The sequence below is a fragment of the Lycorma delicatula genome, chromosome 9, assembly GCF_047948215.1.
Source record: "Lycorma delicatula isolate Av1 chromosome 9, ASM4794821v1, whole genome shotgun sequence".
Lineage (NCBI taxonomy): Eukaryota > Metazoa > Arthropoda > Insecta > Hemiptera > Fulgoridae > Lycorma > Lycorma delicatula.
The window spans coordinates 31,518,566-31,531,872 of record NC_134463.1 but is presented as its reverse complement, the minus strand read 5'-3'; the positions used below and the strand labels follow the sequence as shown (position 1 = coordinate 31,531,872).

The 13,307-nt window shown below is 27.3% G+C and overlaps 1 protein-coding gene across 1 annotated transcript in view; it reads left to right on the top strand.

Annotated features, from left to right (window-relative positions):
- The window catches only part of Usp1 (ubiquitin specific protease 1), a 48,536-nt gene extending 35,451 nt beyond the window's left edge, over positions 1 to 13,085 (top strand). The window contains exons 5-10 of the mRNA XM_075375526.1: positions 734 to 1,017; positions 1,996 to 2,253; positions 5,926 to 6,106; positions 6,253 to 6,351; positions 9,168 to 9,368; positions 10,865 to 13,085. Coding sequence (XP_075231641.1) covers positions 734 to 1,017; positions 1,996 to 2,253; positions 5,926 to 6,106; positions 6,253 to 6,351; positions 9,168 to 9,368; positions 10,865 to 11,141 — 1,300 coding nt within the window. The 3' untranslated portion in view covers positions 11,142 to 13,085. The remainder of the gene's footprint in view (positions 1 to 733; positions 1,018 to 1,995; positions 2,254 to 5,925; positions 6,107 to 6,252; positions 6,352 to 9,167; positions 9,369 to 10,864) is intronic.
- Positions 13,086 to 13,307: the final 222 nt, after the last annotated feature.

Below are 13,307 nucleotides of genomic sequence, written 5' to 3'. Positions count from 1 at the left end.
AGACAAATGCAAATTAATATTTTGTTTTTTAAATATCTTATTAGGGTACTTATAACAGTTTGTGGCATCTAACAATCATTATAGAAACTGTTATTAATTATTCTGTTTCATGCCTCATAAAAGATAATTTATAAAAAACAAAATATTGATTAAAACTGTTAAAAATTCTCTTTGAACTTACCCTAGCTGTTAAATTAATAACAGTGAAATTTTCAGTTAATATGCATTTGGATTTGGAGAAAAAAATTGCATGCAGTATATTGAATATTGATATTGGTAATACAAAATCACTATTTTGTATAACCAATATTCAAATAGTATAGAGGCAATAGATTACAATGATTCAAAGATTAATTATTTATCTTTGACAATTTGAGTCAAGTTTGTTCTGAAACCTTAGTAAAATTTGTTATAAAAAACAGAGAGAGACAGACAGACATAGTGCATGCAGAGAGGTAAAATTGTTGTTGGTGTTTTCATTTATGTGCTGATAGGATTTTTTGGGACTTTTATCCATCCCAGCATGTTTTATGTGAAAGTAGGGCATTATAAAAATTAATTAGATTAATATGACGTTTTTAAAAGTGAACTTGAATAATTAATTTACAAAATAGTTTTGATCCATTGAATGTAGGGCTTTTTAATATATTAGCTGTTATTGAAAGTAAATAAATACTTCATTTTAAATGTTGAGCTGAATAATATTCTGAATGGTGTCGTGTATATTTTTCAGAGATGTTAATCCAATATTTGAGGGTAACCAGCAGCATGATGCACATGAGTTGTTAGTTTGTTTGTTGGATAATATTAGGGAAACATGTAGTCAGTTGAGTAAAGTTGTAGCAACTAGTGAACGTCAGCGTAGCAGCAGCACTGTAGCAGCTAATGCTGCACCACCGCCAAGGCCTCCACCATCCAAACAATCATGGTCTTGTCAAGTGCGGAAATCACTTAAATTAAGCAGAGTGCGCATCGAAAAAGTTAATAATGGCATTAAGAAAAAACATATTAGCAATGGTAAGAGTATTTTTAATTTAATATTTTTACCTATTTCTTACATGTTTCAGAAAATATAATTTTTTTCTTATTTAATATTAGCTTTTAAAATATATTTATAGTGTTTAGTAAACAGAACTATGAAGGATGTTGTTTTCGTAAGATTCCATCTTTTCTTAATAAAATCTGTAAAATTGTTCAACATGGCAACAGTGCACTGAAAGAAGAAGATTGATTTTAGAAACTAATTAACAAGAGAAGGTAAATTTCCATTTAACTCGAAATTGAAAAATGTTAACTTGAAGTAGGGAAAGAACAACAATCAGCTGTGATTGTGATATTATTGTTGGAGATTTTGAAAGTGTCTTAATTTTTGGATATTTCTTGTTAGAATGTGTATTGTCACTGAGAATAATGAAACATTCTATGATATTTATGAACTCATTAACAGTTGGGCTATGAATAATAGTAATGATTCATCTAGTAAGCCTCATTACAGTTTTCTTTTCTTATAATGTTTTTATGTAAGGATGAATATTTTTAATTGTACTTAGAATTTATGAGAAATATTTAGAATTTAGTTGAAATATGTTGAACGGTTACTGTGTAAAAAAGTTATTTATCATGTTTCGATAAAGTGTCTTTGAACATTAAAATTGACATAAGTACCAGTTTCCATTACAGACAACTGTATTTAAAACATCAATTGCCTAAATTCAACTGAAGTATAGTTTTACCTTACATTACATTAGCTACTGTTTTGTTTGATCTTACTTTCTGTAGGGTCCATTTATAGGTTTTTCTATAAATAGAATATTATACAGCAGGGAACAGTTTGTAAGTGGAAATTCTTGCCATCAGTTATGTTCATGTATCTCCCCCACTTACCGATTTTGTATTTGTTGTAATAGTTTATTTTGAAATTGTATTCTTACTTTATTTTTATAATTAATGATTTTCCCCACATTTTGTTAAATTATTTAGCTTTGATTGTTTCAGATATGAATATGATTAATGGTACTACAGAGACTGAAAGTAATGGAGTGATAGAAAGCGTTGCAGAAGATCAAGTAGATAAGGAACAGCAGCCAGCTGTTGGTCATAATTTTATTGCAGAAGATTTTGAAGGGGTTTCATTGTTACGTACTACTTGTGTAGAATGTGAACAAGTCACTGAGCGTAAAGAAACATTCTGTGATATTTGTGTACCCATTAACAGTTCGGCTATGAATAACAATAATAATATTGGTTCACCTGGTAAGCTGCATTAAATTTTTTTTTCTATCAATTGCTTTATTAGATTCCGTAATTCTAATTGCCTATCCAAATTGCATTTGCTCACAACATTGTTAAACAATCACTATTATACACATAAGTGACTTGTGTGTATAAATACATAGTACCAGCTTGAATTCATTTGTTTTTCAGGGTTATTTAAATAAAATCAATTTAATGTATATGTGTGTGTGTGTTTTTTTCTTTGCGAATCTACAATTAGGAATAACAAGTAGGTTAGGTAGCTGGTGTGTTTATAGTAAACTATTTACTATTCTAAACAAAATTTTATAGTTACTGTTAATTTATGCAGCAAGACTACCCAGTGCAATTCTATTTACATGTATAATGATTATTTACATCTATAGGTTTTTTTAAAATCAAATTATATAAAACTTGACTCAAATGTAATAATTTTAAAAAATCTACTCCCTTGTCCAATGTTAAAGCAACATCACATAATAATACTGGTTTACAAAAAAAAAAACTTTTTGTTACATGCATTCAATAAGATGTGTCTTGTAGAATTCTTTATGCTGATTTGAAATCTGCAAACCAATTGAATGAATGGCAGAATTTTATTTAGTAACATTTAAAGAAAACCTGCTTTTTTTTCTTTTGTAAAGAATTATACAGCTATAGGTAAGAGGGTACACTTTTTATAACTCATCGCATACAATAAACTGGTCGGTAAAATGTTATAAACCCTCACCTTAGTTTTGGGGAAATTTCTGACCAAAAAAATTGTGTTTGGGGGAAATTTTTCCCCCAAACAGGGGTTCGAACATTTTCTGGTCCCCTGCATCGAAGTACACTCTATATTACCTGGTAAGGAGAATATATATTAAAATTCTTACTGCCTAATGTGGAAAAACTCATTTTAATGTTATTTTTAACCTTGAAGCCGTAACTCTTGACTACATTTTACACAAATAAGATCACAAACTAGATCATTGAGTTGTATTTGAGTAATTTTGTATGGTTCAGAGCTCTCGTCTTGGAAATCTGAATACTCTTCTTTATTACTTTCTAAGTTACCATAGCCTTCTTCATTCTCAATATTTTCTTTAAAACCCCATGTTTTTGGCACAGAAATACTGAACATACATTTTTGGCGCATATTACTGAAATTTTAAGACTTGTATAACAAATCTAAAATTGATTTGTTTTGCCTTTGATATTTGTGATAAAAAAATAAATAATAGAGAGGTTCTCCATACCACAGGAACAGCAAAAGGTGTATATTCTGGACTTTCCACAGCTGCTCAGTAAAGTCACACAAGAATTTCATCAGATGTGAGAGGCCCAAACAAGACATGTCCTAATATCCTATTTTACATCCAGTATAGAATACATATGAATTTTTAACAGGAGTAATATTTCTTCTTTGAAATTTAAAATTTAATTCACCATATATTTTTATATAAATTACTAACCTTACTTTACTTTGATTAGTATGTATGAAGCACAGTAAGTACAATACATATACATGTCTATTTCAGAAAAAGTAAAAATAAAAAAAAGATCAAACTGATGATTACATTTGGAAGAAAGCCACAACGAAGTTGATTCTCTAGTCTGGATTATTCCAGACTAAAAATAGTGAATGAGATGACTATCAATTATGATGTCATTAATAAAGATTGTTAATTGTATAATATTACTGTGATAAATCATTTTTCATAGAAGGAATGAGTCATAATAATTAGTACTGATTTCATTCTATGATGTAATGCCATATTGGTCACACTGGTCATTTCTCCAAATTATCACTCAGAGCCATTTTTGAATATATTCATATTTCATTATTAATATAAACATTTACAATAACAAATGTTATTAAGTGTTTAGTCTTAATAGAGAAAATAAATCATTTTTAACAACTTTCAGTTTTTGAGAATGACAGTTAAAAAAAATGAAGTCCTTCAAATTTTGAAGTCACATTTGGATTTTGAGTAAACAAATAAATAAGAATAAGTCAAAATTATCTTTGTTACAAAACTTACAGATCAAGCTAATTAAGAAAATTGTAAACATCTTCACGTGGTATGACTTCACTCAGAATGACAACCTGACAGTTTTAGATTTTATGTTTAAAAGGTGACTCGCTATGTGTGGGAAAAATGAATGCAAATGGTTTTATTTGTTGCATAGCATAATGAAATATGAACATCTAAAAATTATGAACATGAAAAATTGGTTGAAAATTGTTCTTCCAGTGCTCCTTTTGAATTTAATTTTCTGCATCCCTCTTCAGTAGAAACCAACAAATACTCTGAAGAATTCAATACAATAAAGTATGTCATTCAGGCTAATCGCTGCCCATCCACACTTATTAAACAATACTAAGTAGGAAGGAGAACAAATTGATAAAAACATCTATGGATAGAACTGATAAACATTATAATTGCCAACATTTTTAGGGAAGATTACTTACTTACTTACTCTTACCCTTTCAGAATAATTAAGAAAATGCATACAAACTAAAAAAAAACACACACTGACAAATTTTACATATAATTTTTCTGATTGCAGTAAATACTGCGTCAGGAGATAAACTGGATCTGCACATTTATCCACTAGTACTAAGTACATACGCACAACAAACCAGAATGGAGTCAGTTTTTATAAACATAATAATTGGGCACACATACAAAGACATTATTCAGTTTGCACACTTAATGTACAGCATATAAAAATTGAGTAACAAATGAATGCTTGGTTTAGATCTAAATTTAAAAATGTATTAAATTTAACAAAAACAATGCAGGCTGAATATTCAACTACATTTTAACTATTTTAAGATGGTTTGTTACCAGTATCAAATTGTGTACCAGTATTTCTATCAAAGAAGAAGCTGCGTAATAAGCTTTGAAAGGACCTCTAGAACAATTTAAAAGTGACTTGAATATAATTTTTAATAATTTAAGAAATATTTTAATGTTGACAGAAAATATGTAATTTCTGTAATTAATGTTATACGGAATAATTAACAGTTAGAAACAGTTCACTCTGGAGAAATATTACTTCGACTGTTAGCAACTTTTAATGTTAATTATGTAATCTATAAAAGATGTGTACTAAACTTTGCTTTGACTGTGCATATTTTCTTGCATTACATTATTAAAATTTTTACCAAAAGAAGCATAAGTTTAAAAGTTAGGATGCTTCAATTAACTATTTTTTCTATTACTATTGACTGATTTATTTTTACTTAATTACCTTTTGGTGGTTGGTTACCTTATTCGTAACTGAAATTTATTATTAATGTAAAAAAAAAATTTGTAGTTGATTTTTTAACTCATTTTCTGCCAACAGAAAATAAAATTGATTGTGGCTTATGTGCAAAAAAGTATAAAAATATTTAGTTGTAATATTAACTTTTTAAATTCGTTTTTCCCTAAAATAATTAGTTTCTAATGTATCTTTTGTTAAAAAAAAAAAAAAAAAAATATGTAAGTAAAATTTCTTGTGAATTGTACTCCATAATTAGGTTGGTAAATAGAAATATTTTTGGATTAAATAATATTTTTATCTGTATGTCCTTAGCTATGGATTTATTAACAAAGTAGAAGAGATGGAATATTGTTTGTAAAATGTATTGTTAGGTGTATTGTGGTTGTAGTTTTGATGGTTTTTTTAATGAATTTACAGGAGAACAAGATGTAAGCCGAGTGTATAGAGAAGCTGTTGTTACGGAGGAGTACCTACATGAAACTAATAAATATTGGTGCGAACAGTGCCTAAGATATAATGAAGCAAAACGTTCAGTACGTTATGAATCTTTACCAAGGTTGCTTACATTGCAACTCAAAAGGTTTTCTTCCAGTTACGGGTTGGTATTATTCATTCTTACTTAAAATATATATATATATATATTTTTGTAAATGTCTTAGTAAAACTGTGTAAAGAAATAAATAAAATAAATTGAAAAATGAGTAATTTTAGGTTATTATTCTGTGTATTGTTATTTGATTTCAGTTCTGTTGTTTCCAAAGTGATAGATCATATGCCAACTCCATTGACACTTTCATGTTTTTGTGAAGAATGTATACAGTCTGAAAATCATAGTCCACATAGGTAAGTGATTAATTTTATTACTTTAATCTATTATTATAATTGATTATTTATTTTAAATTAGTCATTAATTTTGTTAGAATTTGAGGAGTTCCAATGTAATCTCCATTTATATTCAAATAAACAGGCAGATTGTCTGATTGTTTATTGGTGCATTAGTGCAAGAATCAGGCACTGGTTAGTTTTAGAGTAGATTGAATATTTTAACTTAGTTTGAATTTAGCATAAGCCATATTTATTTAATTGTACTGAAATTTAATTTAATGATCGGATAATTAAAGGATAACTTGTCTTAACAGATTGTTGCTACTTTTAATGAAAAAAATTTTTTTTGTAGATAATGTTTATGTTTCTAACTGCTTTGAACATAGCATAAAGTAGAATGTAAATTAGTGTGTGATATTGCATGTTACATATGCCTAGTCATATTCGTCCACAGGCCAGTTAGATATTACTTATTGCTTTTTAATGTTAACCAACCTCTTTCATTGCAGCTGATGTATTCATTCTGTCTCTGTGGAATCATAGTCCAAGCCAAACAAGTCTTCTTACATTGGCTCTGTGCAGATTCAATCTTGTCACTATTGTTTAATTTCGTGCTCCCCTTTACTTCACTGATCAAAATAAATTATAAATCACCATAGCAAGTAATATGAAACAATGAAGAAGGGCCTGCTTAAGTTGACTATGAATAGCCATTGTTAAAATGAACAGCATGAAGACAAGTATTGCTTTAAAGGAACCAAATTAAATCTCTGTTCACTGTTTGTATTCTGTAGACTGACTTTTTTGAAGTAAGTTAATAAAGATAAATAAATGTTTGAATCCCAGAACAGTATAATTATGATCTTATTTACTTAAGAAAGAAGATATAAAATATTTAATAATATGTTCATATGACATAATAAAAATGTCCTTCAAACAAGAATTATTAGAACATTTAAGAGAATACAAAATTTTTAGAAATATATATTAATTGAACATCAAGAAAAATACTTTTTTAAATCTGGGTTCTTTTTATTATCTAAATACACACCTACACACTTATAAAATTATAAAGAAACAGGTAAATTTTGAACATATGAATTAGTTAAATTGACACATTTGTTTTAATAATAACCAGCCTAGCTCTCACCAATAATTAACTCAATTGATCATAACTATCAGATTTTATATATAGTGATAAGGTAATATACTACCCGATATATTATTTTAGAAGTGCTGATGCGCTAAAAAAAAACCAGTTAAATTAAATGGTAAGTTTTTTTTATTATTAATTTTATATATTTATTTTTGTAAGAACTGATTTTATAAATGTACCTTTTAATATGCACATATGATGATATTTTATATGTATTATTTTAAAAATAAAAGTTTAAATCTTCCAGATACAGTTCAAATGAAAGGTAAGAACATAAGAATAACAATTACAAATTAAAAATATGGTTAATATTTTTTAAAAAAAATTGTGTGTATATATATATATATACTAGTGTCATAGTTAAAACTTCTTGTATCTACCATGGTAAAATGATGTATCTATCTTGCTCCATGGTAAGATTCATTATCTGCCATGGCAGATATAAGAAATTTTACATATGATATTAGTAATGAATACATATGATACATAGTAATGAATGATTTTTTTTTTTTTGATTTTTTTTAAATTTATAACTGTGAAATTTAAAAAATTTGTCTGCTGATGATGGATTAAAACTCTGAAAACAATACAGATAGGCGAGTGTTGTTACCTTTTTTTAACTGTTATCTGGTGGATTTAAATGTTTGAAAAAATAAAATTTACACACACACAATACATATATATATATATATATATATATATATATATATATATGCACAGGTGTCCTGTGGAGATGTATACAGCTGTGCACTGTGTGTTACACATGTACCCTACATCTGTAGAATAAGTTTAAAATTCTAAAATGATGCCATTAAAATTGTTTAATCATTAAATGTTAGTTTGTCGAATCATGTTTTATTAAAAAAAAAAAATGTTAAGCCTTATATTGTGAAATAAATGTCTCGTAATTTGTTAAAATCTGTTTATACACAGCTGAGGTGTGGCTGAAAGTTTTAAATGAATAGCAAAAATTCTTTAATCTGATAATTTTGTGCCTATTTTTACTTCCTTCATTAACTGAGTAGAAAAATTTCTACTCTATTTCTATTATTAGTAATAGAAACCTGTTATTATTACTTCATTTTTCTGTATGTTGCAGAAAAATATTTATTTTTATTTTAACTTGTGTATAAATTAATTTGGAATAGAATGATTTATTTTGATATTCTCAAGGTAAACAGTATCCCTAACAATTGATGGTTCTGCAGTATAAATGTCACAGGATGTAGCAGTCTGGGAGTAAAATTGCTAATGAAAAAACTTTTAATGAATCCAGTTCCTTTACTTCACAGAAAGGTAAAATTATTGGATATAGTTCACTGTTTCCAGTTGACGTTTTTTTAGTAGCTGTTGACCATATCATTTGTCGCTCTTAAAAATAATTTGTTGTAATTTTTGATTTTACATTCCAAATATGACTAATATTGTCAATTTTAGGTTACATATTTATTTCTATAATTATTACCTTTCTAATAATAATACAGTTAATACTTAACCATCCAAGAACAATATTTTTTAACTAGTAATCTCTGAGTTTACTATTTTTCACGTTGGTTGTAAGTCTTTTATGTTCATTACAATGTTATATTTACTCCTGAGACACTGAAGAAGTCGTGAAAGATTGTAATTATTATTCATTTTTTTCTTAACACTTTATGAAATTATTTTAATTTTCTAGGTATGAATTGTTTGGAGTTATAATGCATTTAGGGGCAACAATGGCATCAGGTCATTATGTAGCTTATGTTAGAGGTCGTGATACATCATCTGATTATGAACACTGTACTAGAGACAAGAGGAAAACAGCAAGTCTTAGTGGAGCTAGTGGTAAACATGTTAGCAATCCTGATGCAAAAATTACAGGTGGAAGCATATTTAAGTAAGTTATTGAATATTTATTAATTAAATTGTGTTAAATTTATTTTTGTGACTTATTTGATTATCAATTTATTTGGAAAGAATTGTTCTTAGAATTACTTGTTTATTTTTTTTCGTAAAAAAATTGATTGTTAGTGTTTCATGCAATGTTGAAAATAGAGTTTTCCTTTTTCTAACAAATAACTTGAAGATAATTCTGGGTTTTTTTGCCAGATAATGCTTTATTTTGACATCTTTACGTTTTGCTGCTAACAAATGGCACTGCTCGTAATGTCGAGTGCATAAAGACCAAGAGGAGCATGTAAGACCAGGTATACTAACTATTATGTGAGTTTATTGTAAAAAAATCGGAAATATCTTATTGATCCTGGGTTTAAATTCCAATCGGGCTTTGCATTTTCCCCACACACTATACAAATTATCTCAGCAGTTGTAATCTGATGGTTAGCCTATAGTTTGAAAAAATTTTTAAACGGGGTTAGCCTACAGTTTGAAAAATGTGTTAAACGGGATCAGGAGAGCAAGGTTCGTATTTGGATGTGTTGAGAGTATGGAGGGAAGACAAAGCAAAATTAAAAATGTAGATTTGGGAAGTGAATGGTAAAAGGTAACCTGGAAAAAGATTTTCCAGGTTAGTTTGTATCTAGGGAAAGTTACAGTTTATGTTAAAGTAGAAGTGGAGGAAGAGAATTATGAAGAGGGTATGGCAGAGTGATAGAACAATTTGTAGTTTTGATCAGTTGCCTGACTTCTTTCTTTTTCGTTTTAGCTTCCGGAATCACCATAAGATATTACTTCAGAGGATGATATTAATGAATGTAAACAAAGTGTAGTCTTGTACAGTCTCAGGTCAGCGAGTCCTGAGATTTGTGATTAATTGAAACCCAACCACCAATCTATAATCTAGTATTCAAATCTGTATAAAAGTAACTGGCTTTACTAGGTTTTGAACCTTAGAACTCTTGACTTCAAAATTTGCTGATTTGTGATGACAAGTTCACCACCAGACCAACCTGGTGGTGGGTCTAGTGGTTAATTAGTTGACCTATGATACTGACTGGAAAGAAGTTAATATTTTATGAAGTGGTGAATAATTTGGATTTTTGTCATTGTCCTTGGTTTACATGGAACTTAAAATTTTTAATGTAACATTTAATAAAGGTACAATCAATAACTAAGTGAACAGAATTTGCCAAATGAGAGGCCTATAGGTATATTGGCATCTGGTCAAGATTTTAATATGACTTACTTTCTTAGTACTTTTCTCATTTATGTATAAAATATTATTTTTAATAATACATTAAAAAATTTGTTTAATTTATAAATTTGTTGTCTTGTGAGAAAAAAAGATAATTTTGTTATCTAATTTGATATCTAATTTTATTTAATTTTGATATCTTGAATTGTATATATAATTCAATTTTAGACCCACTTGTACTTAACTTTAAAGTGTTAACCTTGATTAATTTTGTTTTTTGATTTTTTTATATTTCAAAGATTATTCAGAAGCAGTAAATCAACTAATGGAAGCACTGGAGTATTAAATGACAGCAGACCATTCGTTCAGTCTTGTCGAAGTGCTGAATGTTGTGGTGTTAAACTACGTAATGAAGATGCTTCTTGTTATGGGCCAGAATCAAATTGGTTAGAGTGTGATGATGATACAGTCAGAACCATCACAAGGTCACAATTGGAAGAAATACTTGCTGTTAAAAACTCAAAAAATTCAGCCCTTACTCCTTATCTTTTGTTTTATGTTAGGTCACCTCAATAAAATAATTTAAATATTTATATATTAATTTTTTCTTAATTTACATCTACAACAGATTATTAAAATAACAAAGGACAGCAATGCACTTTTGTATAATAGTTATTTTTGTTTTGTCTTTTTTGTTACATTGTTTATATAGATATATATCTTTTTTTCTCTTTTTTGTGAATTTACCTGTTATATTTTAATTCTTTTGTTATTTATTTTTTTATTATATTCTACTTAACAAACTTATCTTACAAATATAATTAGTGTGATAACAGTTGAAAATAGTTAATAATTTAGGTATTAAGAAAAATAATGTCAAATGTCTTGTTTCAAAAGAAAGTTTTGATTAAAGAAGTGCAGTACAGCTTCATTAGTCTGAAACTAGCCACAATTTTGAAAAATATAAAATGTTTTTATTAAAAAAAAAATTTTTTTATTAGGAAGACATTGAAATTATTTTAAATGCTAAGTTTTATTTTAATTAGACAAAAAACAAAAAAAAGAACAGTTAATATATTCCAAAATTACATTCTCATTCATAACAAAAAATTTAACCGATCATGTTATTTTTAGTATAATTTTTCTAATTTTGTATTTTTCTCTTCGAAATAATTATAGAGATTAAAGTTCACAATAATATTTATAATATGTAGTGTTTTAATATAATTTTACACATGAAAGGATGATTTTATTACATACAATGATGCGGAATCCGTACAATCTGGTGTTCCACAACACTTAAAACATCTCTAGGAGTAATTACCCTAAAATTTAAAGTGGGTTTAGTAAGTATAACACCAGTGACTGAAGCCATGTTTAGTAAACCAGTTCTGTAAACCATTGAAGTAAAAGTGTAATTGTTGGATACTGTCTTGCTGGATCATGTTGGAATTTATTAGCGGTAAGTATAACAATTTATGCCACATACAAAAATGAAAAAGAAACTTAATCTTTAGAAATTAAAAAGTTTAAAGAACTAACTAATAACATATAATTGTAATTTAAAAAAAGGGAAATATTCTCATAGCAGTGAACACAATATAATTGGATTTTGGTAAAATATATTTATTCAATTCATTATATAGCAGTACGGTTTTTACTGAAACATTTCAGTTGTATAATTTATTCAGTTTATATGCTTGGTTTCACTTAGGTCACACTTTATTTTTTGTCTTTGCATTCATGAAATTATTTAAAGAAGCTTATTAACCGATGTTTAACTGGGACCATGTTCTGTAATTTTTTTTGAAGTTGAACTCAACTGGGGATGGAGACACTAACTGAAAAATAAGACTGCAAAATGATAATTTTTGTATTTGTTTAACTATTCATTTTTAGCTGCAAAAGCATTGGCTCATTGATTATTTTTGAATTTGCCAGAATTGTGAATTAATCAATAGGTTAGTAAAATAGTGTTAATTTTAAGAAAAATTAACAGTATATATATATATATATTTTTTTTTTTTTTTATTTTGTATTTTAAACAAATATATATATTTTCATTTGCTTAATAATTTTTCTAATTTGTCAATACAGTTGACGTAGCTAAGTGTAGTTTAAAAATTGTACAAACAGAACTGGAATAAGAGTATTCATACAATGCATGATTGAAGTCCTCATAAAATAAAAAAAGTAGTAACCAAGAAAACATGTTGAAGTATCAAAAAATTATTATGCAGAAGTAACATTTTCTGGAAATCAGGTTTTATAAATATTTTACCAAATGATGTTTAGCAGAAAAATTTTATTCACCAGTGCAACCAGTGACGAGATATATTATTTTTGAAGTGTTAAATAACTTAAATTTAAGCAGAGTTAAGACCAAATAATCTTGCAAGTTTCTTTAAAAGTAGGCGATTCATTAAGATATAACAAACTTTTTGTATCTTTATGCAAATATTTTTATTGTTTTTTAGTTAACTGATAAGTCGTTTTGTAAGAAAACTGGCTTTTGTCCCCTGTGTGTGTGTATATATATATATATATATGTATATATATATATATATATATATTAATTTATATTTAATGTATATATATTAATTTATATTTAATAGATCAACCCTTAGTACAGAACAATTGAAATAGGATGACTTACCTCATTTCAATACATAACGGAAGTACTTTCACGAATTTGATTCGCATCTTCAGCTGCATACATTTATATATATAAACCATCAAAAA